This window comes from Dendrobates tinctorius, unplaced genomic scaffold (assembly GCF_039654945.1).
Source record: "Dendrobates tinctorius isolate UK_male_01 unplaced genomic scaffold, ASM3965494v1 ptg000063l, whole genome shotgun sequence".
Classification (NCBI taxonomy): Eukaryota; Metazoa; Chordata; class Amphibia; order Anura; family Dendrobatidae; genus Dendrobates; species Dendrobates tinctorius.
Window position 1 is genome coordinate 576,462 of NW_027361731.1, and position 26,825 is coordinate 603,286.

At 45.9% G+C, this 26,825-nt stretch overlaps 2 protein-coding genes across 2 annotated transcripts in view; one reads left to right on the forward strand and one right to left on the reverse strand.

Annotated features, from left to right (window-relative positions):
- The window catches only part of LOC141094167 (uncharacterized), a 219,457-nt gene that overhangs the window by 17,884 nt on the left and 174,748 nt on the right, over positions 1–26,825 (forward strand). The gene's annotated exons all lie outside the window — the stretch shown is intronic.
- LOC141094389 (serine/threonine-protein kinase 25-like) lies at positions 11,979–12,900 on the reverse strand. Its single transcript, XM_073580194.1, has 2 exons — positions 12,808–12,900; positions 11,979–12,221 (listed from the first exon to the last, which is right to left on the reverse strand). Exons 1-2 carry the CDS (start codon positions 12,835–12,837, stop codon positions 11,979–11,981), a joined length of 273 nt encoding a protein of 90 aa, XP_073436295.1. The 5' UTR covers positions 12,838–12,900.

Here is a 26,825-nt window from a genome sequence, read left to right on the forward strand (position 1 = left end):
AACCTGAAAATAAGAAAACAAGTTAGATTATACTCACCCAGGGGCGGTCGGGTGCGGTCCGGTTCCGATGGGTGTCGCAGGTCCAGGTCCAACACCTCCCATCTTCATGCAATGACGTCCTCTTCCTTGCTTCTGTCACAGCTCCTGCGCAAACATACTACTCTGCTTTGTTGAGGGCAGAGCAAATTACTGCAGTACGCAGGCGCCGGGAAAGGTCAGAGAGGCCTGGCGCTTGCGCACTGCAGCACTTTACTCTGCCCTCAACAGGGCAAATTAATACGCCTGCGCAGGAGCCGCGACAGAATCAAGGAAGAGGACGTCATCACATGAAGTTGGGAGGTGTCAGACCCGGACCTGAGACACCCATCGGACTGGACCACCCCCCCCAGGTGAGTACAATCTAACTTGTTTTTCTTATCTTTCAGGTTACATCTGGGGCTTATCTACCGGAAATGTTTTACATGCAAATTAACTCTTAATAAACTTCAGAGACGTCACACAGCGGAGTAGCCTTTTTCATCTTCAGAATGTTGTTTTAACTGAAAATTGTACTTTCTCATTTCTCATGTTTGTTCTCTTTAAAATAAAAACACTCATACTCTCCTTCCTTGCCGGTGCTGATCCATTGATGTTGCAATTTGCGTTCCCACATTTCTTATCAAAGGTCTCATCTTTCCACTCTGGTGACATTTCTGCCTCAGCTTGGAAAAAGTAGCACTCTTAGCCCTCATAATGCAAGACAGCTCAAGCCTATCAGTCCTGCAATTTCTCCTTTCTTAATGTCGGTCGCACAAGAAAACAGCTCCACAAATCTCCTTGTGTTCTCCCTGAAGCCCACATACTGAGCAATGTTTGCATCACAGGGGAATTTACCTCCCCTCCTCCCAAGCTACAGGGGATTCTGATATGGGAACACCATAATTGGTTTGTATATCATATTGCGTCAATCCCTACTAAACAAGACATGGAGAAACATATACAAAGTCTGAAGACCACATACAAAACTGAAATATGTTCCCTCACTTCAAGCCTGTCACAGCTTTCTGACAAGGTACAGAGATTAGAGAATGATGATGTACAAGTTTTCGACCTTGAAAATGCTCATAAACAAACACTGGGTCTTCACAGCCAGCAAATAAACAGTCAATTTAATATGGTTGATGACCTAGAAAGTTACAATAATATCTGGATAAGGGGTATACCTGAAAGCACCAATACACAAGCGATTAAGCAAACACTGCTCACGTTATTCAAAATATCCTTTGTGATCCTATTGATAAGGAGCTGGAGATCGATAGGACGCACGATACAGTAGACCAGGGGTCTCAAACTCGACAGAGTAAATGGGCCACACATAAAAAAAAAAATTTAAGCTGACGGGCTGCATTCCATTCAAACTTAGTACAGAACAAAATCATTGTACCTCATACACACGTGGCTCCGTACACCTCGTACTCGCACATCTCCACTCCGCACACCTCATACACGCACGGCTCCTCTCCGTACCCTTCGTACACACGCGGCTCCGCTCCGTATACTTCATACACATGCGGCTCCGCTCTGTACACTTCGTACACACGCGACTCAGCTCCGTACACCTCGTACACATGCGGCTCCGCTCCGTACACCTCATACACACACGGCTCCTCCGTACACCTTGTACACACGGCTCCTCTCCGTACACCTCGTACACACGGCTCCTCTCTGTACACCTTATACACATGCGGCTCTGTACACCCTACTCTCCGTACACTTCATACACACGGCTGCGGTCCATACACTTCGTACACACACGGCTTTGCTCCATCCACCTTGTACACACGGCTCTGCTACACCCACCCTGTAAACCCCTCCTGACCCCACACATAAACTTACCCTCATCCACCAGCATGACAACCAGCACAGACAGCTGCTTCCTACATACACTGAGGCCCCTGATCATGTGATGTCTGACTCCTCCCCTCCTGTGACCTCATCCCAGGTCCTGTGCACACAGAACAGCCATCGCGCGCTCCTGAATGTGCACCTTCCACCTTCTACCTGCCTCAGGGAGTGAGAAATGTGCACTGCGGGCCGCGTGATTGAGACCTCTGTACTAGACAATCATGGATCAGATTCTGAGAGTCCAATAGACATTATCTATCACATTTTTTCAATGTAAATGAGCCTATTATGAGGAAAACAAGAGAGTTGGATCTTGTTGATTTCAATGTAAAACACATAAATTGCTCACAGATCCTTTCTGAATGATACTTTCTAAAAGAACGGTATTGAAACCACTGCTTAATACCCTCCAGGAAAATGGCCTGATGTACTCCTCAGGCTTCACATTCCAGCTGTATATTTTCAAACATCCAAGCGACACGAGAACATTCTGTGATGCCCTGGACATTCCCAGAATCCATACATCTGACTGGCCACTTGCTCCGCCATTGCCACAGAGAGTTCCAGCACATTGTAGAAGACTTCCAATTGTTCAGGAACTTGATGGTGATGCACCCAGATGGGAAAGGAACCTGCCAATCATATGAGCTCCTGAAATGAAACTTGTCTCCCCTGATGAGAGAGACAGTTTACAGATGTATGGTTGTTCCTTTAAGAATATAATTACATATAGCTTAATAGAGCTTTATGTTCCTCTCTCCCATTATATAGAATATCTCAGTTCATATCTTGCAAATAAAGTCTGTGGGAATAGCCAGATCTTTCTCCAGGGAAGGACCCAGCCAAGGAGTGGCTCCTTTCGGAAACCACCATTACCACCATATTAAGTGGCCCTTTCAGTCAATATCCAGCTCTCTACATGTTTACAGATATGACAAGGGAAATACCAAGGCCAGGTATCCATCCACAGACAGCTGTTTTGGGGTGTTGCCCTTCATCAGTGTGGAGTAGGATTCTGGCTAGGTGGGAGCAATGCCTAGAAAACCAACATCACGAAACAATCACTGACCTCAGGGAGACCAGTCAAAGAAAACACTGCGGCAGCCAGCAAAGGCACTCAATCAGTGAAATCCTAGATGCATTGCTCCCTGGGAAATACGAATATGCAAATAAAGTCCGTGGAGCCTCATTTAAGAGTCTCAAACACGAGAATAGCTGGCTTCACACGCGGAGACACCGGCACGCTATGGGGGACAGGTGCCAGTGTTGCTGCTGGCTCAGGACCAAGCACCTGAGATATTCACCTGTCCCCGGTCCATCGCTGCTGTCTGCCGCGTCCTGTGTCAGTGACGTTCAGACAGCAGAGGGCGCGGCGCACCCTAACCACGTCACCACGCCCTCTGCTGGCTAAACATCACTGACAGAGGACGCAGCAGCAAACAGCAATGGACCGGGGACAGGTGAATATGGAATATACTTACCCCCTCCTGGTACGGTCTCTGCAGCCTCCCCCCGCTTCCACGGTCTCCCTTCCTTCAGCGGTCACGCGGTACTCATTAAACTCATGAATATGCGCATATTCATGAGTTTAATGAGCGGTACCACGTGACCACTGAAGGAAGGAATGGAGACCATGGAGAAGCAGGGGGGCTGCAGAGATGTGTCAGGGGGGTCTGTATGATCTCTGACACCCCCGCTCCCCCCCAGGTATATGACTCATGTATAAGCTGAGAGAGGGGCTTTCAGCCCAAAAAAATGGGCTGAAAATCTCGGCTTATACATGAGTATATACGGTATACGTATTATAGACATAATACACGTCCATTGAAATTGACCCCCAAGGATGAGAGGGGACGGGTAGTAGTTGAAGCAGTCCTATAGGTGTTACACGAGGCATCTTAAAGCGTGCACATACCTCACTAGAGAGAATGTAGATCTTGTCTTTCAGACAGGTAGGCTACCAAAAAAATAGCTCAGGAACTCCTGTGTCTTCTGTCCCCCCTGATGACCCACCAACTTGGAATCATGGACAAACTTGAGGACCTGCAGCTTTACGGCCTCAGGAATGTATAAATGTTGATCCCGGACCCACATACCGTTCTTGAGAACTAAGTTCACGCCAGCAGTCGGATTGGCGAGAAATGGGTCTGCATCATAGGTGTCACGATCCCACTGCTGACATCGGTATGTCACGGACGGAGGGATGCAACGCACTGCCGACACACTACTATCACAGGTGCAGGGGGGCTTATCTTAGTTATCCCACCGCTAGCACCATGTGACAAAAAACAGCAAGCTAATCTTGCCCTAACAATTTATCACAGGGGGGGTTATTTTGGATGCCTCACCACTGCTAACAATCTTCCATGAACTGCTGGGATTTATGTATATCCCACTTTCTCAGTTCCACTTTGGAACTCGCAGCTTTCCGGTGCCCCCTTACCCTCAGGTCAGTCAGGGAACTACACCTGGGATAATTGGTTACCGGCCGGCTGCTTCAATGAGGTCTGGCCACCCTGCATGGTGCAGTGAGGGAATTATGAATGCTCTGGCCGCAGCCACCCAATTAGCTTATCAAATCCCTTTTCGTCACAGCCAGCAGTACCAAGGGGCCCAAATCACATTTCGCTGCCACCAGCTACGATTCACTTAATGAGTTAATTAAGAAGGTCCGTAGCAAACCCCCAAATTAGTAGCAATTATCTAAAAGGCGCATAAGTTCGTTTCTTAGAGCATGAAGACAGACTAATAAATTTACCATCTATTCCCAAAAAGATGGGCAGTGATTACACAGGTAAGAATGTTACAAAGTTGAGACATTGGATATGTACAATACAAATATAAAATAAAAGGGATTAACAGCAGAAATTAAACTTACAGTTGCTTAGATGGTCTGTAGGCTACCATGTGGAGAGGGGGATGGGCAGCAAGTCACACATCTCCCTGCATCTGGGGGTTCTTTTTGGCATCAAAACCTCCAGCTAGACTGACTGTTTTTTTCAAGGGAATGCCTTATAACCTCTGCTGTGTGACATCACGAAAGGGGTAGTCTGGAGATGTTCCTCCCCCTGCTCTAAGTACAGATGTGGGTCTGGAAAACTTAGAACCATCATATCTGGACTTGGGAACCTAGCAGAGTATCGGCAGAACCATCATTCATCTTGTATTGAAATTAGCTTTGTAATGACACCTAGCACTAGCTGCTTATTCCACTCTGTATAGGAGAACTCTGTTTCTCTGGTACTGTCAGCGCTAGAACCATGAAAATTATGGGTCAGAACATCGGTTTCGTGCCCTACGCAGAGATGTGATTTTTACATCTCTGTCGTGTATGGTTTTCACGATATGGCTTCTAATATTTCCCATACCGGTATCCAGCCGCATGACAGGGAACAAAAGAACTCCTTTTCCTGGCTGTGCAGAGAGGGGGGAAGTGAAGGGGGAGAGAGAGCTGCTGGGACAGGAAATGTCTGGTGTCCTATTACCAGCGGGTAGAGGAGAAACACACACATCTGCTAAGGAGGGGGGAAGGGGGATCACATCTGCAGCATGTGACAGGCAAAAGTCTGTTCTGTAGTGTACCAAGGGGGTTTCTGGAATGTACCAGCAAAATCATATCTTACTTAACATTACAATAGGCCTCCTTAATGGTCTTCCATAGGTCCTTATTCTGAATGACTATGACAAAGATGGCATCAGACAAGACGGTCTTAGACGGTGTCCCAGGTACGGAATCCGTGGCGTGGATTCGGGACAAAGCATCCGCTTTCCCATTACGTGAACCTGGGCGGTACAAAATGACAAAATTAAATTGGTTCAAAAATAGACTCCATCGAACCTGACGTGGAGAAAAGACATCTCGCAGATCTAAGGAATTCCAGGTTGTGATGATCCATGAGCACAATAATTTGTTGTGCTGCCCCGTGCAGATGGTGCCTCCATTCCTTAAATGCAGCGATAATGGCTAGAATCTCCTTATCTCCCACATCGTAGTTCTTCTCTGCAGCAGAGAGTCTGAGAGTTTCGGACAAAATCATCTCCGAAAGGGGAGTGCACTTTACGCCCAGGTTCTGGAAGGGATTCTGCTCTGCGCTTTGTTATTAATGTTTGTCTGTCTTCTGCATATCATCCTCAGACTAATGGACAGATGGAGCGGACTAATCAGTGGCGTAGCAACTGTTTGTGGCGCCCGGGGCGGTCGAAAAATTTGCCGCCCCTTTGGTCGTTGATAATCCGGAAGCATCCGAAGAGCCCACACTACACTCAAAGATCTAATTTTTAGTCTGCTACTAACTCTGCTGTTATTATTTCTACATTTCTAGACTTTCATCTTCTTGCAGTTCTCTTTATATATATGTATGTATTAGCTTGATGATGCTGGATGAAGACCTAATGGCTTTTTTAACCCCTTCCTGACATCAGACATACTATCCCGTGCATGGGACCCGGGCCCCTATGCCCATGGACGGGATAGTACGTCTACCGCGATCAGCGGCGCCCACATGGTGAGCGCCGCTGATCGCGGCCGGGTGTCAGCTAATTATCACAGCTGACACCCGGCACAATGTGTCAGGGGCGGTCACGGACCGCCCCCGACACGTTAACCCCTTGCACACCACGATCAAACATGATCGCGGTGTATCGGGGGTTAAAGGGAAGCATCGGCAGGGAGGGGGCTCCCTCCGTGCTTCCCTGAGCCCCCCACGGCAGCGCAATGTGCAGCGCTGCTGCCGGGGGCTCCTTTCCTACAGGCCCCCGAATCCAAGATGGCGACGGGGGCCTTCGGGGGCCTGCAGGAAGCTGGCTTCCTCAGTGCCTGCAAAGCGCAGGCATGAGGAAGCCTTCTGCACTGCCTGTGACAGATCGCTGATCTGTCACAGTGATCTGTGATGTGACAGATCAGCGATCTGTCACAGGACAGTGATGTCCCACCTGGGACTATTTAATAAAGTAAAAAAAAAATAAAAAAAAGTGTTAAAATAATTTAAAAAAAATCGCCAAATAAATTACAAAAAAAAAAAAATATTCCCCCAAATAAATCCATTTTTTGAAAATAAAAAAAAAACAATAAAAGTACACATATTAGGTTTCGCCGCGTCTGTAACGACCCGCCCTATAAAAATGTCCCAATAGTTAACCCCTTTAGCGAACCCCTTAAAAAATAAAAATAAAAAACGAAGCAAAAAAGAATGATTTATTATCATACCGCCAAACAAAAAGTGTAATAACGCGCAATCAAAAAGACGCATATAAATATCCATGGTACCGCTGAAAACGTCATCTTGTCCCGCAAAAAACGAGCCACCACACAGCATCATCAGCGAAAAAATAAAAAAGTTATAGCTCGCAGAATAAAGCGATGCAAAAATAATTATTTTTTATATAAAATAGTTTTCATTGCATAAAACCGACAAAACATAAAAAAAGACCTAAATGAGGTATCGCTGTAACCGTACTGACCCGAAGAATAAAACCGCTTTATCAATTTTACCGCACGCGGAACGGTGTAAACGCACCCCCCCAAAAGAAATTCATGAAACGCTGGTTTTTGCTCATTCTGCGTCCCAAAAATCGGAATAAAAAGCGATCAAAAAATGTCACGTGCCCGAAAATGGTACCAATAAAAACGTCAACTCGTCCCGCAAAAAATAAGACCTCACATGACTCAGTGGGTCAAAATACGGAAAAATTATAGCTCTCAATATGTGGTGATGCAAAAACTATTTTTACAATAAAAAGCGTGCGACAGCTGCCAAAAATAAAAACCGCCATAAATAGTAAATCAAACCCCCCCGGTATCACCCCCTTAGTTAGGGAAAAATAATAAAATAAAAAAAATGTATTTATTTCCATTTTTCCACTACGGTTAGGGTTAGGGTTAGGGTTAGGGCTAGGGTTAGGGCTAGGGTTAGGGCTAGGGCTGAGATTAGGGTTAGGGGTGTGTTGGGGTTCGGGTTGGAGTTAGAATTGGGGGTTTCCACTGTTTGGGCACATCAGGGGCTCTCCAAATGCAACATGGCGTCTGATTTCAATTCCAGCCAATTCTGAGTTGAAAAAGTCAAATGGTGCTCCTTCCCTTCCAAGCTCTGACATGCGCCCAAACAGTGTTTTACCCCCACATGTAGGGTATCAGCCTACTCAGGACAAATTGCAAAACAATTTTTGGGGTCCAATTTCTCCTGTTACCCATAGGAAAATAAAAAATTGGGGGCAAAAATATCATTTTTGTGGAAAAAAATTATTTTTTTATTTTCACGTCCAAGCGTTATAAACTTCTGTGAAGCACTTGGGGGTTCAAAGTGCTCACCACACATCTAGATAAGTTCCGTGGGGGGTCTAGTGTCCAAAATGGGGTCACTTGTGGGGAGTTTCAATAGTTTAGGTACATCAGGGGCTCTCCAAACGCACATGACACCCGCAGACCATTCCATCAAAGTCTGCATTCCAAAATGTCACTGCTTCCCTTCCGAGCCCCGACGTGTGTCCATACAGTAGTTTTCTCCCACATATGGGGTGTCAGCGTACTCAGGCCAAATTGGACAACAACCTTTGGGGTTCAATTTCTCCTGTTATCCTTGGGAAAATAAAAAAATTGGGGACTAATTGATCATGTTTGTGGAAAAAATACGATTTTTTTATTTTCATGCCCGAGCATTATAAACTTCTGTGAAGCCCTTGGGGGTTCAAAGTGCTCACCACACATCTAGATAAGTTCCTTAGGGGGACTAGTTTTCAAAATGGGGTCATTTGTGGGGGGTTTCCACTGTTTAGGTACATTAGGGGCTCTCCAAAGGCAACATGACACCCGCAGACCATTCCATCAAAGTCTGCATTCCAAAACATCACTACTTCCCTTCCGAGCCCCGACGTGTGCCCATACAGTAGTTTTCTCCCACATATGGGGTATCAGTTTACTCAGGACAAATTGGACAACAACTTTTGGGGTCCAATTTCTCCTGGTACCCTTGGGAAAATAAAAAAATGGTGACTAAAATATCATGTTTGTGGAAAAAATATGATTTTTTTTATTTTCACGCCCGGGCGTTATAAACTTCTGTGAAGCACTGGGGGGTTCAAAGTGCTCACCACACATCTAGATAAGTTCCTTGGGGGTCTAGTTTACAAAATGGTGTCATTTGTGGGGGGTTTCCACTGTTTAGGTACATCAGGGGTTTTCCAATCGCAACATGGTGTCCGATTTCAATTCCAGCCAAAAACGTCAAATGGCGCTGCTTCCCTTCCGAGCTCTGCCATGCGCCCAAATAGTGGTTTACCCCCACATGTGGGGTATCAGCGTACTCAGGACAAATTGCACAATAACTTTTAGGGTCCTGTTACCCTTGGAAAAATAAGAATTGAGGGTGAAAAGATCATTTTTGTGGAAAAAATATGATTTTTTAATTGTACGGCTTTATGTTATAAACTTCTGTGAAGCCCTTGGGGGTTCAAAGTTCTCACCACACATCTAGATAAGTTCCTTAGGGGGTCTAGTTTCCAAAATGGTGTCATTTGTGGGGGGTTTCCACTGTTTTGGTACATCAGGGGTTTTCCAATCGCAACATGATGTCCGATCTCAATTCCAGCCAAAAACGTCAAATGGCGCTGCTTCCCTTCCGAGCTCTGCCATGCGCCCAAATAGTGGTTTACCCCCACATGTGGGGTATCAGCGTACTCAGGACAAATTGCACAATAACTTTTAGGGTCCTGTTACCCTTGGAAAAATAAGAATTGAGGGTGAAAAGATCATTTTTGTGGAAAAAATATGATTTTTTAATTGTACGGCTTTATGTTATAAACTTCTGTGAAGCCCTTGGGGGTTCAAAGTTCTCACCACACATCTAGATAAGTTCCTTAGGGGGTCTAGTTTCCAAAATGGTGTCATTTGTGGGGGGTTTCCACTGTTTTGGTACATCAGGGGTTTTCCAATCGCGACATGATGTCCGATCTCAATTCCAGCCAAAAACGTCAAATGGCGCTGCTTCCCTTCCGAGCTCTGCCATGCACCCAAATAGTGGTTTACCCCCACATGTGGGGTATCAGCGTACTCAGGACAAATTGCACAATAACTTTTAGGTTCCTGTTACCCTTGGGAAAATAAAAATTGGGGTGAAAAGGTCATTTTTGTGGAAAAAATATGATTTTTTAATTGTACCGCTGTACGTTATGAACTTCTGTAAAGCCCTTGTGGGTTCAAAGTTCTCACCACATATCTACATAAGTTCCTTGGGGGGGTCTAGTTTCCAAAATGGGGTCACTTGTAGGGGGTTTCCACTGTTTAGGTACATCAGGGACTCTCCAAACGTGACATGGCGTCCGATCTGAATTCCAGACAATTTTGCATTGAAAAAGTCAAACGGCGCTCCTTCCATTCTGAGCTCTGCCATGCGCCGAAACAGTCGTTCCCCCCCCCACATATCAGGTATCAGCGTACTCAGGACAAATTGCACAATAACTTTTGCAGTCCAATTTCTCCTGTTACCCTTGGTAAAATAAAAAAAATTGAACCTGAAGTATTTTTTTTGTGAAAAAAAGTTAGATGTTCATTTTTTTTTAAATATTCAAAAAAATTCCTGTGACGCACCTAAAGGGTTAATAAACTTCTTGAATGTGGTTTTGAGCACCTTAAGGGGTGCAGTTTTTAGAATGGTGTCACTTTTGGGTATTTTCTATCATATAGACCCCTCAAAGTGGCTTCAAATGTGATGTAGTCCGTAAAAATAAAATGGTGTTGTAAAAATGAGAAATCGCTGGTCAACTTTTAACCCTTATAACTTCCTAACAAAAAAAAATTTAGTTTCCAATATTGTGCTGATGTAAAGTAAACATGTGGGAAATGCTAGTTATCAAGTTTTTTGGGTGCCATATCTCTGTGATTTAAGGGCATAAAAATTCAAAGTTGGAAAATTGCAAAATTTTCCAAATTTTCGCCAAATTTCCGTTTTTCTCACAAATAAACGCAAGTTATTTGAATTAAATTTTACCACTAACATGAAGTACAATATGTCACGAGAAAACAATGTCAGAATAACCGGGATCCATGGAAGCGTTCCAGGGTTATGACCTCATAAAGGTACAGTGGTCAGAATTGTAAAAATTGGCCCGGTCATGAAAGTGCAAACCACCCTTGGGGGTGAAGGGGTTAATAATAATTTTTAATAATGTGACAGAAAAAAAAAGAAAGTACAAATTATTTTCGAAACTTGGGTAAAGTTCAGCGGTGTTCGCCGGGCCGGAAGTGCGCTGCCACCCCCACGGTGGAGACACACAGGCAGGTCCTGCTGGCTGCTGCACTGTGCCTCCGTGCTTCTCCCACAGAGAGGAATTGCTGCTGCTGCTGCGCCGCCCCCACACACGTGCCGCCTGGGGCGGACCGCCCCCCCACGCTACGCCACTGGGCACTGCTGAGGTGTTATGGAAGCCCAGGTTGCTTTGATAGCAGCCTTCAGCTCGTCTTAAGAGATCTGGTTGCTCATAATATTAGCCAACGTGTTGCGCAGAGATAGACAGGGAGCGCTCTACTGGTTCAAAATGAAAATGGAAGTGAAGCTCCCTGAACTGACATAGAAATCAGGACACTTTGAGGATAAGAAAGTTTAATTTCTTTGTGCTTTGCAACACTTTGGGCAATCCCTTTAAGGCTGGGGTCACACTAGCGTATGGCATCCGATGCGAGAGCACTGCTGCGAGTGTGAGTTGAGTGTCCTGCTACTGCACTCCCATTCTCTCACAAAGAGCTGATCAGAGCACAGCTGCGGAGGAGGCGGAGAAAGTAGTTTCTCCATCTTCTCCGTTGCCGGCGTCACCGTATATCGCACCGCACTCAGATGATATCCGAGTGATGTGCGTTGTGTCACTCGCACCCATAGATGCAAGTGAGCCGAGACTCGGCCAAGTCTCATTGCCAATCGCAGCATGCTGCGACCGATTCAGCTTGAGAAAATTGCAGATATGATCTGCCCCAAAGAATAACACTGGAACGAGTGCTATGCAATGTTTTCTCGCATAGCACTCGTCCGTATTCCACGGTAGTGTGACGCCGGCCTAAGTCTCCCATCGAGACTCAGTTTCCTAGTACAGAGCGCATTAATAAAGGTTTAGGATGTTACCTTCAGGTAGGAGCCATAATAGCGAGTGATATAAGGACTGTCACACTGGCTCAGAACAGTGATCTCTTGTTGAATGTCCTCAATCTCATCTTCTGCCTCTTCCAGGTCTATGATCTTGATGGCCACCACTTCTTTGCTGCGATTCTCTATACCTTTGTACACTTCTCCAAATGATCCCCTCCCAATGCGCTCCAGCTTGGTGAAGAGGTGTTCTGGGTCCATTCTCGATCCCTACAGAGGAAGAAATAATCAGAAAGCCACAATACCTAGTGCCTTTACCATTTACTTTCTAGATGAGCCGTCACATTACGGCAGCTGCTTCCCTCCCCCCTGTCCCATTTCCTTTACTGAATTCCGTATACAAAGCCCGGGGCAAGTGGCGGCGTAATGCAGGCTGCACCGGGCAGTTATACCGGTCACAGTCCTCCTCGTGTAGCAATAACCAGTGGTGGATTCCGTGTACAGACAGCAGTCACTTTGATATTAAATCACAATCAGTTTTGTTTTTCTGAAATCAGCCACAAACTGTCTTCACTTTCCAATCTGCATGGTAAAAATAATGACATTCTTTCAGCTGATCCCTGAGGTTCATTCTGTACTGCTGTATGTGGATGTGCGCAACTCTGGAGCTGGTTAGTGCAGGTGCAGCTCATGAGAAGCGAGACGAGACCCTGACTAGTGCACAGCAGACACGATGCAACGAAAACAGACCCGTGAAGAAGCCACGTTACCCATAAGACCTGCAGGCTGGCTGAGTTAGCGCGGCCTCTTGGTGGGCGACCCAATAGCGGTGTACTGCAATAAGAGTGAGGATTACCTGTGATGGGAAGTCCCGTAGGTGCGCCATTCTGGAGCAATCTGATTCCGCTCAGTGACCCATAGACTGGGGGTGGCGGCACAGCGCACACAACTTGCCCCACTTCGCTCGCCCCTCTATAATCTGCACAGCCCTGAATGCAACACACTGACAAGAAGCAGCAGCTGTGAGACTGTTCTGCTACCAATAGTCATAGGCAGTGGCTGCAATGTGCAGAGATAACATGTCCCTACTGCTGGGATGTATGGAGCCCAGCACACTACATCCGCAGCTCCCTCCTATACTAAGCTATGGCAGCCCATAGCACTGAGCCATAGCCACTCAGCACAGCAATCCACAGGGTTCTAACAGCTGGCCTGCTCTATACAGAGAACAAAACAGTCCTCCCTGATGCCACACACGTACTTACGTCATCCCCGCCCAGGATCCTGGGACATGTAGTTCTTTTGGAAGCCGTTGTCTATTGTCCTGATGGCACCCAGAACTACAAATCCCACAAGCTAAAGGCGCGGGGTGTTCTGGGAGTTGTAGAAGCTAGGCATGAACGTAAACAGGAGACATTTAAGTCATGTGACTGGAGTTAGGCGTTACGTCACGCCTATGGAAACCGCTCCGGGATAGTGGGAGGGAATAAGGGGAACTGGTATCACGTGACTACAAGTAACCCATGCACTGCTGATATACTGTGGTGGTGGCCGTGTGCGCCCGCGTGTGCTCCGCCCGTGGTTGTCACAGACCATAGAAAATAAAATGTATTCCCTGCTCTGCGCTTCTCCCACAGAGGAGAGGAATTGCTGCTGCTGTCGCGCCGCCCCCACACACGTGCCGCCTGGGACGGACCGCCCCCCCACGCTACGCCACTGGGACTAATCAGACTCTGGAACAGTATCTTCGATGCTATATCAGCCATTCGCAGGATGACTGGTTGGAGTTGCTTCCACTAGCAGAATTTTGTTACAACTCTCAGAGTTCATCTACTAAGGTAACACTCTTCTTTGCCAACCTGGGTTATCATCCCAATATTCTTCCCAGATCCCCTATCGATGCACCGGTGCCTGCAGTACATGAGAGGTTGACAGCACTGAGACACAATCTGGAAACCCTGAAGGAATCGCTGTCTACTGAACAGGATAGATATAAGAGATCTGCCGATAGGTGCAGGCCTCCCAGATCTATGTTCGAGGTAGGAGACTCTGTGTGGTTATCTACTAAAAACTTGAGATTGAACATTCCATCACAGAAACTGGGACAATAATTCAAGATCAAGATCTCTGGGATCTTGAGTTCTGTTGCCTGTTGTCTGAAGTTGCCGAGGACCTTGAAGGTACATCCTGTGTTTCATGTCTCCCTGTTAAAACCAGTGTCTCCAAATACTTTTCGGAGTTGTATTACACCTCCTCAGCCTGTGATAGTGTAAGGACAAGTACAGTTTGTTGTAGAGAAGATTCTGGATTCTAGAATCCGCAGGAATCAACTGCATTACCTAATCAAATGGCAAGGATATCCATCTGAGGAGAACTCTTGGGAGCTGGTGGGCAATATCTGTGCTCCTCAAAAAATTACTCTGTTCCATGAGAAATATCCTGACAAGCCTGGTCCTGGATCGTCCTGAGGCCGCTTCTGAGGTGGGAGTAATGTAAGAATTCTGCACTTTCTTTGTGACTGTTCGCCTTGATCCAAGATGGAGTCTGGGATCTCACCCTGTCATGGAATCTCCTGTCTGTCCTGATTATTTAAGTCCGGGTCATGTGTTCTCCTGTGCCTGAGTATTTTGTTGCTGTCTTGCTCCTGCCCAGGCTGGGATCAGAACCAGAGCGCTGAGTGGATTTGCCCTAAATTCCATACCAATGATCCCTTTAAGAGACCCTGGGGTCAGAACCACAGAGCTGAGTGAAACTGTCTTAACTTCCATACTAGCGATCCCTTTAAGAGAGGCCTGTGGTCAAAACCAAAGTAACATAGTAACATAGTAACATAGTTATTAAGGTTGAAGGGAGACTTTAAGTCCATCTAGTTCAACCCATATCCTATCCTAACTTGCCCTAACATGTTGATCCAGAGGAAGGCAAAAAAAACCCCATGTGGCAAACAGTAAGCTTCACATTGGGGAAAAAAATTCCTTCCCGACTCCACATACGGCAATCAGACTAGCTCCCTGGATCAACGCAATATTAAGGAAACTAGTGTATATACCCTGTAATATTATACTTTTCAAGAAAGGCATCCAGTCCCTTCTTAAATTTTAGTAGGGAATCACTCATTACAACATCATATGGCAGAGAGTTCCATAGTCTCACTGCTCTTACAGTAAAGAATCCACGTCTGTGAGTATGCTTAAACCTTCTCTCCTCCAGACGTAGAGGATGCCCCCTTGTCCCCATCACAGGTCTAAGAGTAAAAAGATCATTAGAAAGCTCTTGGTATTGTCGCCGCATATATTTATACATTGTAATAAGATCACCCCTAAGCCTTCGATTCTCCAAACTAAATAACCCCAAAGCCCCTTGCGGTAGCGACACGCGTCGGGCACGTCCACAGGCTCCCCCTTGTTTGGGTATAGTATGCTGTTTTAGCATCTAGTGCATATTGTATGCACTCTTTGGGAGGTTACTTATTGGGCTCTGAATGTATTATTTCAGGGCACAAACATATGTTCTTATTTATTATTTTTTCCTCCATACCATGTCCTTCTCTGATTTAGGGGGTTGTTTTGACATCTGGTGCATGCTTTAGCACATTTGCATTTTCATGGTTTTGGTCCCATAGTGCATTTTTCAATGTTTCATAAATTACTGTGATATTGTTAATACATTAATGCACTGTGTATATTTTTAGCGAGCATAGTGGTTTTTGTTTGATAGTGCTCCAATTGGGTTCTCTAATATCTGTTTAATTGTACCAGATGCTTGATATAACATGGTCCATTTATCAGCTTCTATCATTACCTCAGATGAGAGGGGAGTCTGTTAGGGTTATATTATTAACCCATAATGGTTTAATTGTCATTTTGTGACTTTTTAAATGTTTTTATATTGTCCATTTGTCTGAGTGATTCAATAAAATTTACATGTTGAGTTTTGATAGAGGTGATCCCAGTTCTTGGTCAGTATCTTTCTCTCTTCTTTTTCAAATAACCCCAAATGTAATAACCTGTCTTGGTATTGCAGACCCCCTAGTTCCCTAATAACCTTGGTCGCTCTTCTCTGCACCCGCTCCAGTTCAGCTATGTCTTTCTTATACACCGGAGACCAGAACTGTACACAGTATTCTAAGTGTGGTCGCACTAGTGACTTATATAGAGGTAAAATTATGTTCTCCTCATGAGCATCTATGCCTCTTTTAATGCATCCCATTATTTTATTTGCCTTTGCAGCAGCTGCCTGACACTGGCCGCTAAATGTGAGTTTGTCGTCCACCCATACACCCAGGTCTTTTTCAGTGACTGTTTTGCCCAGTGTTTTACAATTAAGCACATAATTATACATCGTGTTCGTTCTACCCAAGTGCATGACCTTACATTTATCCCCATTAAAGCTCATTTGCCATTTATCAGCCCAAGCTTCTAGTTTACATAAATCCTCCTGTAATATAAAATTGTCCTCCTCTGTATTGATTACCCTGCAGAGTTTAGTGTCATCTGCAAATATTGAAATTCTACTCTCTATGCCCCCTACAAGGTCATTAATAAATATGTTAAAAAGAAGCGGGCCCAAAACTGACCCCTGTGGTACCCCACTGCTAACCGTGACCCAGTCCGAGTGTGCTCCATTAATAATCACCCTTTGTTTCCTATCCCTGAGCCATCTCTTAACCCACCTACACATATTTTCCCCTATCCCCATTGTTCTCATTTTATGTATCAACCTTTTGTGTGGCACCGTATCAAAAGCTTTTGAAAAGTCCATGTACACCACGTCCACTGCATTCCCTTGGTCCAGTCCGGAACTTACCTCTTCATAAAAGCTTATCAGATTAGTCTGACAGGAACGGTCCCTTGTAAACCCATGTTGATATTGGGTCATGAGGTTATTCTTCTCCAGATACTCCAGTATAGTATCTCTTAGGAAACCCTCCAGGATCTTACCCACAGTTGAGGTTAAACTTACTGGCCTATAATTTCCAAGTTCAGTTTTTGTCCCCTTTTTGAATATTGGCACCACATTTGCTATACGCCAGTCCTGTGGTACAGACCCTGTTATTATGGAATCCTTAAAGATTAAAAATAATGGTCTATCTATGACTGTACTTAATTCCTGCAGTACTCGGGGGTGTATCCCATCCGGGCCCGGGGATTTGTCAATTTTAGTGATTTTTAGACGCCGCCGTACTTCCTGCTGGGTTAAGCAGGTGACATTTAATGGAGAATTTTTATCCCTGATCATGTTATCCGTCATGGGATTTTCTTGTGTAAATACTGCTGAAAAAAAGTCATTTAGCATATTGGCTTTTTCCTCATCCTCCTCCACCATTTCACCCAGACTATTTTTAAGGGGGCCAACACTATCATTTTTTAGTTTCTTACTATTTATGTAGTTAAAGAATATTTTGGGATTATTTTTACTTTTTCTGGCAATGAGTCTCTCTGTCTCAATCTTTGCTGTCTTGATTTGCTTTTTACAGAATTTATTTAATCTTCTGTATTTAGTTAATGCCTCATCACTACCTACTTGCTTTAATTCTCTAAATGCTTTATGTTTGTCCCTTATTGTGCCCCTTACAGCTCTATTTAGCCATAGTGGTTTCTTCCTATTTCTCGCATGTTTATTCCCATACGGTATATATTGGGCACAGCTCCTATTCAGGATGCTAATAAACGTCTCCCATTTTCTTTGTGTATTTTTATGTCTCAGGATATCGTCCCAGTTAATTGCACCAAGATCATCTCTCATCCGTTGGAAATTTGCTTTCCTGAAGTTTAGTGTCCTTGTAACCCCTCTACTACACATCTTATTAAAGGATACATGAAAACTTATTAATCTGTGATCACTATTACCCAAGTGACCCCCAACCCTTACATTTGATATGCGGTCTGGCCTGTTGGTTAATATTAGGTCTAGCAGTGCCCCCCCCCTCTTGTTGGGTCCTGAACCAGTTGTGAAAGGTAATTGTCTCTCATAGTAGTCAAAAACCTATTACCTTTGCTGGAACTGCAGATTTCGGTTCCCCAATGTATTTCAGGGTAGTTGAAGTCCCCCATAATAATGACTTCTCCTTGAGTCGCAGCTTCATCTATTTGCTTTATGAGGATATTCTCTGTTGCTTCCATTATTTTTGGAGACTTATAACAAACCCCTATCAGTAATTTATTATTTTTCCCCCCTCCCCTTATCTCTACCCACAGGGACTCTACATTTTAATTAGATTCATATATATTATCACGAAGGATGGGTTTTAAGGATGATTTTACATATAAACACACACCTCCCCCTCGCTTATTTGTACGGTCATTTCTGAACAGACTATAGCCCTGTAAATTAACTGCCCAGTCATGGCTCTCGTCCAGCCATGTCTCAGATATCCCCACCATGTCATAATTATGTTCCAACAACATTAACTCCAATTCCTCCATCTTGTTGGCGAGACTTCTGGCATTAGTATACATGCACTTTATGTATCTCTCTGTACCTCTATTCTTTCTTAAATTATTAACTGTTCTAACCCCACCCCCCGTGCCTTCCCCACCCCCAATTTCATTATTTGTGCCCAGGTCTCTAACTGCACTGTTTTCCCCTCCTATAAAAGGAATACCCTCCCCCCCCCGTCCCTAGTTTAAACACTCCTCCAACCTTCTAGCCATTTTCTCCCCCAGCACAGCTGCACCCTCCCCATTGAGGTGCAACCCGTCCCTAGCGTAGAACCTGTAGCCAACTGAGAAGTCAGCCCAGTTCTGCAGGAACCCAAACCCCTCCTTCCTACACCAATTCCTGAGCCACTTATTAACCTCCCTAATCTCCCGTTGCCTCTCTGGCGTGGCACGTGGTACAGGAAGTATTTCCGAAAATACCACCTTGGAGGTCCTTGCTTTAAGCTTACAGCCTAATTCCCTGAAATCATCTTTAAGGACCTTCCACCTACCTCTAACTTTGTCATTTGTGCCAATGTGCACCATGACCGCTGGATCCTCACCAGCCCCTCCCAGTAATCTGTCAACCAGATCAGCGATGTGTCGGACTCGAGCGCCAGGTAGGCAGCACACCGTTCGACGATCCCTGTCTTTGTGACAGATTGCCCTATCTGTTCCCCTAATAATTGAGTCTCCCACTACCAGAACCTGTCTAGCCTGCCCTGCTCTCCTATTTCCCCCCTTACTGGAGCAGACACTCCTCCGGCTTTCAGAGGACATGCCTTGCTGCAGCGGTGCTACTCCTGCACTAACACTCCCCTCATCTGCCAACTTAGCAAACTTATTGGGGTGTGCCAGATCAGGACTAGCCTCCCTGGTGCTCTTCCCTCTACCCCGCCTTCTAACTGTCACCCAGCTAGCTGCTTCATTGTCCTGCAGCTCCAACCTAGCATCCCCCCCTCATCTATCATTGAGAGTCTGCTCAGTGAGCAGAAGACTCCTTTCCATATTGTCTATGGATCTCAGTGTTGCCAGCTGCACATTTAGATCCAGTATCTGGGCTTCCAAATGCACAACGTGCTCACATCTCACACAGCAGTATGCACCCTCGACCGGCTGTTCAAGGATTTCATACATGCGGCAAGACGTGCACTGGATGGCATTGGCAATAGTGGAGCACATCCTAATGGGGATTGCACCAGACAATAAGATAAGCAGAAATAAATTTAAAAAAGTGCTGGATGGATTTGCTCTGACTTCCATACCAATGATCCCTTTAAGAGAGAAGATGTATCTATGGGATGGAGGATGTGTGATGGGGATATGGGCAGGGAGGGGGGGATTCATTTCTGTCATGTGCTCTGTGCTCCTTTCAGGGGGCAGACAATGGCTGGGAGATTATGTTCCCAGGGATGCTAGATTTCTCCCACCATGTCAGTGTCTGCTGAGGTGTTGTCAAGTTGGAAAACTGTTGGTCATAGCAACCAATCACAGCTCAGCTTCTTTTGAACAGCTTTGGTGAAATGAAAGATGCTTCGTGATTGGTTGGTGATACACACACACATTCATTTTTATATATAGAGGTACTTATTTGCATCAACTTTGGTCTCAGTCTCATATTGTCCCTTGCCATCAGATTCCATAGTACCCATATAATTATTACACTGATACTGCCCTCCCTCGCAGCCTAAACTGTGATGAACTCTGGAGGGTGGGAAAATGTACAGTTGCCTATGTTGTTACATGATCTGCCATGGTCTCTGTGAATTCACCCTTAATTCTACAGGTGAAATTTTCCCGATCAAAAGTCCCATGTCGTGTTCCACAAGTTATGTTATATACCGTACATTATTAGATGCTGATTCCAGAATTTATATGTGGAAAGGACTACCCAACCCCTCCACAAAAGGCTGAACTCACATCATTCCAATATTCGAAAGGGTTTTCTCAAACATGGGCTTTCACGCCACTCCACCACCAAACACAATAAAGATTATACACAACTGAAAATATTCCCCATAGAGGAGATTCCCCCACAGGTTCAGAATCGCATTGGACAACTAAATCGGAAAGAAATCTTTTGGATTTATAAACTAAACACCCTTACTCCAAATGGACTACAGCACTATTTAGCATAACAAAGAAAAAAATACAGGCCACATATTTGTCAGTGAGGTATCTCCATGCCAGCTCATATATCTGCGTGCTCTAAGTTTGGCCATTTCAGGACGGTATTCCAGTGTTTTCCTGTGTGTCACTCAAGTTATATACAGCACTATTTTGTATTTTTTCCAAAAACAGGCCACATATTTGTCAGTGTGGTTTCTCCGTGCCAGCTCATATATCTGGGTGCTCCAAGTTTGGCCATTTCAGGCCGGTATTCCAGTGTTTTCCTGTTTCACTCTACTTATATACAGCACTATTTAGCATAACAAAGAAAAAAATACAGGCCACATATTTGGCAGTGTGGTATCTCCGTAACAGGCCTCATTTATCTGTGCAAAAAATTTGGCCATTTTAGGCCTACATAATTCTAGTGGTTTTGCAGTCTGTTACCGTACTTATTGACACCAATTTGATAAGCAAAAAAACAATTTTAACTACTGTCCAGATAGGTTAAAGTGTGGTTTTCCAGCACAGATATCACAAACAAGTTCGCTTCCAATTCAGCCATTTGTAGTGAACGTGTATAATATTCTAGTCCATTTACAATGGGCAAGGCGCGTGGCAAAGGACGGGGAAGTGGACGTGATGGTGATGGTGCATGCCGAGGCCATGGGCAAGCTGAAATTGGGCCACCAAAAACACCCACATCTTCTCGCTGGACCTTAGTGTCCGAAGTCCTAGGGGACCGCACCAAGACAGCATTATTGAAGCCTGAGCAGTGTGAAAAGGTTGTTGGTTGGATAGCAGATAATACTTCCAGTTACTTATCCACCACAACCAGCACCCTGTCTTCCACACGGTCAAGTCAGAGTAGACGTGAATCTGGATGCATATTCCTCATCCTGATCCTCTTTCCTCCCACCATGCTGAGTGCCCTGAGACAACTGATCCCACACTCGGACACTCCGAAGAGCTGTTCAGTTTTCCGTTTGTAGATTCGTGCTTCTCGCCTGGTCCACTTGAAGCAGGGCAAGATGAGATTCCATGTAGCGATGCACAAATATATGAGCACCACGGTCACAAGAGGTGGACAATGATGAGACACAATTGCCAGAAAGTCAGTGGGAGGACCGGGGTGTGGAAGCTGAAGATGAGGTGATTGATGATATAGTAACTGACCCAGCTTGGCAGGAGGAGATGCAGAGTGACGACAGCAGCACACAGAGAGAGGGAGGCTTAGCACCTCTTCAGGCATGAAGAAGTAGTGTGGTGGCTGCAGACAGAAGGTGGTCAACCGTTCCCCTTAACACCTACATGACGGAAGTTGCCAGTCCAACTGTTAGGTCTTCCTGAGTCTGGTTATTTTTTAAAGACTCTGCCGATAACCCAAACAGGCCATTTGCAAAGCCTGTCATGCCAGCATCACCTGGGGTAGCAAAACTACCAGCCTTACCACCACCAGCATGATCAGGCACACAGCAGCAAAGCAGCCGATTTTGTGGGCCCAACCCCAGGCTCCAGGAACAATGTCTGCGGGTGACACCACTGCTTCTTTCACTGTTATGCGTGCAAGCCAATCCCCTGTCCACAGTGCATGCGAAGATGCCTCCTGCCCTGCACCTGCCGTTGCCCACAGTCAAATAGCACCATCATCAAGCACGTCCACGTCCTAGTCCAAGCACAGCCTTCAGTTGTCCATACCAGTCATTTAGACGTAAGCGGAAATACGCAGCCAACGCCCCACAGGCCACAGTACTAAATTTTCACATTTCTTGTCTGCTTGCACTCGAAATGTTGCCTTTTACGCTCGTGGAGATGAAAGCTTTCCGCAACCTGATGGCGGCCGCCATCCCAACGTACTCATTCCCGCCACTATTTCTCCCGCTGTGCCATCCTGGCATTACACAAGCACATTACCCGTGCCCTCAACAATGCAGTTACTGGGAAAGTACACCTAACCATGGACATGTGGACAAGTGCTTGTGGCAAGGGGTTGTACATCTCACTGACGGCACACTGGGTTAACATAGTGGAAGCCGGGACCCAGTCAGACCTTGGGATGGAACACATTCTCCCGACGCCAAGGATTGCGGGCCCTACGTCAATCAGGGTTGCCCCCACTGTGTACAGCTCCTGCACCTACTCCTCCTCCTCTTCAGCCTCCATCTCCGAAATGAGCACATCAGTCACAAGCTGGAAGCACTGTGGCACTGCCAAAGCCAAGCGGCAACAGGCTGTGCTGAAGCTAATTTGCTTAGGTGACAAACCACACAATGCTGAAGAGTTGTTGACAGCTCTGAAAGAGCAGTCCAATGTGTGGCTGACACCGCTGAATCTCCAACCAGGCATGGTTATGTGTGACAATGGCAGGAACCTGGTGGTGGCTCTGAGGCGAAGCGAACTGATACACATACCATGCCTGGCCCATGTGCTTAACTTAGTTGTTCAATGTTTTCTAAAAAGCTACCTGAAGCCACCGCATCTGCTGGTGAAAGTACGCCGCCTGTGTGCCCTTTTTAGAAAGTCAGTTACATCTTCAGCCGCCCTTGTCATGTTTCAGTAGCGATCGCAGATTACGCCTCACCGACTGGTGTGTGATGTCCCCACGCTTTGGAACTCTACACTGCATATGTTGGAAAGGATTTGTGAGCAGAAGAGGGCAGTTGTTGAATACAACATCAACAAGGCCATCGTTATTAGACTTTGACTCCACACATAAGACCTCTGGAGTGGACATGAATATCAGACATATGTAACATCCTCCAAAACTTTGAGGAGTCCACCAAGATGGTGAACGGCGATGAAGCCATAATTAGAGTCACTATCCCGCTCATCTGCATTCTGAAAATCTCTCTGCTCACAATGAAAGAGTATGCATTGCAGGTGGAGCACGAGGACATGGAGCAAGAAACCATACAGGATGATTACACACAGCCCAGCCTCATATCATCCCAACGTAGATTGGTTGACAATGAGGAGGAGGAAGAACAGGAGCTACTTTCATGCGCTATAGACAGTATTACAAGCACAACTGTCATACCGTCTGTTCAGCATGGATGGCCTGAGGACAGGGAGGAGGAGGAGGACACCTTGGTCAGTCGTCCTGTTGGTGAGGACACGGAAGGCTTGCCTGCTACCAGTCTGGCACGCATGGCTGACTTTATGTTGCGCTGCCTTTCCCGTGACCCTCGTACTGTAAAAAAAACTTGGGCAACAGTCATTACTGGGTAGTGACACTTTTAGTCCCATGCTACAAGGAGAACTTTCAATCTCTTGTTCCAGAGGCAGACAGGTGTACTAAAATGGTGCAGTACAGGAGTGCCATTGCTACAGAATTATTTAAAAAATTCCCATCTCAAAACACTGGCGACAGACATAACAGTTCGTTAGACAACCAAGGAGGACAGGCATGAGAGACACAACTCCAATCCAGCAGAGGCAGGGGAACACTGGCAAAGTTCTGGGAGTTTTCTCAGACCCTTCCATTGCCCTGGCTCTGAGGCTGGTTTCACATTTGCGTTTTTTTTTCGCGGTAATTTAGCACTAAATAGCGCATGCGTTTTTTTTTCCTATACTTTGCATGGGATGCGCTTATGTGCGCATACACATGCGTTTGTACGCGTTTTACCGCGCATGCGTTTTTTTGCGGTATGCGCTCGGGCGCACAAAATGCAACCTGTTGCATTTTTTGTGCGTCCGATTTGCCTCAAAAAACGCATGCGCGCGCAATGCGTTTTTTTTACAGCAAGACACCCAATATAAGTCTATGGGTGCGCATATGTGCGCATTGGCATGCTTATGTATGCGTTTTTTTGCACATGCGTTTTTTTTTGTTAACCATGGAATTTAGGGGTTTGGGTTAGAGTTAGGGTTAGTTAAGGGGGTTTAGGGTTAGGGTTAGGGTCAGGGTCAGGGTTGGGGTTAGGGTCAGGGTCAGGGTTAGTTAGGGTTTAGGGTTTGGGTTAGGGTTAGGGTTAAGTATGGTTTGGTTAAGGGTTAGGGTCAGGGTTAGGGTTAAGTATGGTTTGGTTAAGGGTTAGGGTCAGGGTTAGGGTTAAGTATGGTTTGGTTAAGGGTTAGGGTCAGGGTTAGGGTTAGGGTCAGGGTTAGGGTTAGGGTTAGGGTCAGGGTTAGGGTTAGGGTCAGGGTTAGGGTTAGGGTTAGGGTTAAGTATGGTTTGGTTAAGGGTTAGGGTCAGGGTTAGGGTTAAGTATGGTTTGGTTAAGGTTTAGGGTCAGGGTTAGGGTTAGGGTTAAGGTTAGTTAGGGTTTGGGTTAGGGTTAAGTATGGTTTGGTTAAGGGTTAGGGTCAGGGTTAGGGTTAGGGTCAGGGTTAGGGTTAGGGTCAGGGTTAGGGTTAGTAAAGTCATGGTTTGGGTTAGTGTGAGGGGCCACCTAATGTTGGAAAAAACCGCAAACGCGGTAAAAACGCACTAAAAACGCATACAAACGCATAAAAACGCTGCGTTTTTTTCATGCATGCTCATAAAAATGCTTGAAAAAAACGCAGCAGTTGTATGCTTTTGTATGCGTTTTTTCAATGCGTTTTTTTGCGGGAAAAACGCGCTGCAAAAAAAAGCAAGTGTGAAACTAGCCTGAGGCGCAGGGTAATGTCACAAGGAATGCAATGCTTTCTAAGATGCTGAGGGAGTACCTTGCTGACCATACCAAAGGCTGAGGTGTACCCCACAGGGGAAATTGTTGTGAACTCCCTTGCTCGGATTTCTGTGCCGAAGCTCCCTCTGCTCCCTCTGGTGGTTACTGAGAGTAGTGGAGCTGGCCAGGTGGATGGAGGTTCTCCACCTGACGATGATAATTGTGAATCTGGGATTGCTGGCTGGGAGCATATAATGGAGCTGGCTGCTCTTGGAGGTTGCTGGTGATTTTTTAGTCTGTGTGCATTTGGATCTTTTTGCTTGCTGCCAGTTTACACCAGATTGTTGATATAGCGGGGGGTGAGATCGTGTGATCTGGTTTTTTGTATATCAGAAGTGTTGGACTTTTTCAGGGTTTTGTGCATGATTGCAGATAGTATCTTTTTCTGTCCTGTCCTGTCTAGACAGCTTGGGACCCACCGTCAGTCAGTCTGTTCTCTGCCTGTGTTTGTGTCTCATCTTGTCTCACCAACAATATATGTTTGGGGGCTGTCTATTCCTTTGGGGATCTGCTCCAGGGCAGTTTAGATTTCATCTGTCCGTCTTTAGGCTTAGTTAGTCCTCCGGCTGTGACGAAGCATCTAGGGCATCGTAGGAACGCTCCACGGCTACTGCTAGTTGTGCGGATAGGATCAGGGGTCTGCAATCCGCTTAGTTACCAACCTCTCTGGTCTTCTGGTGGCTTAGCCTGTTCCTGCCATCCTCCTTGGTGACCCATTCATAACAGGAAATGTTTGCCAGCCCATACACTTAGTGTATGGGCATTACAAGTCTAGGAGACCCGCTCCTTTACATTGGGCATAGTGTTTAATTAGGCCTTCCTCCGCGTGTCATCATCCACTGCCACTAGATGACCAGGGTTAACGTGTTCCGTGCTGCTACAGCCAGTGTCGAATTCCTAACAAGGGTGGGTGGTTATGCTGAGCATAAAATACTTGTTATGGAAAAGGTTGAGGTGTACCCCACTGGAGAAAATGTTTGCCAACCCATACATTAAGTGTATGGGCATTCCAAGTCGAGGAGACCCGCTCCTTTGCAATTTGTCATTTTTTTCATGAGGCCCTCCTCCATGTTTCTTCCAAAGGGTGATTGGGGTTATTGGTGATACGGCGGCGGAGCACACTTAAAAAAATATAAATAAACGTGTTCGCCGCCCGGGGTCCACTGTGCGGCAGATGGAAAAACCGCAGCTAGAAGACACAGAGCACTGTGGCGGTAATGTGCACGGGGTTCTATATCACCCAGGTGCAGTCAAGCAGTCTCTGTTAAGTGCACAGAGCTGCTACAAGAAAAATAGCAAAGTAACGCTGAGCCTGTTAGTAACACAGGAACTCAGCGACACACATGCGGTAGGCAAAAACCAGAGTAGTTAAAACGTCACCACATCCGACACCTACCGTAGTAACAAGTGTGCTGGCGTCGCAACCGCGGACGCACAAATAAGCTGCAACTGCAGCGCGGCGTGAACAGAGCCACAAGCAAGGCGCTGCAAGGACGCTGGCGCAATGCAGGATGCTTAGCTGCTGCACAAGGTATGGCTGGAGCGCGCTGGCGCTAGCGCTGCTACTGGCGGCTGCCCAATCACTCACTCAATCGTAATGTCAGAGGGAAGGGGTTTCATAATAAGTCATCCACCTGTCCAAGCATACAAAACCATACACACAGCAGCAGTATGAAAATACTAGCGCATGGCGG

What these genes read in the sequence shown, in the direction of transcription:
- LOC141094389 (XM_073580194.1), bottom strand. Translation starts at nt 12,837, where the DNA reads ATGGCGCACCTACGGGACTTCCCATCACAG. An exon ending in TACGGGACTTCCCATCACAG is followed by an intron (nt 12,222 to 12,807) that starts GTAATCCTCACT and finishes CTTCCTCTGTAG; the next exon opens with GGATCGAGAATGGACCCAGA.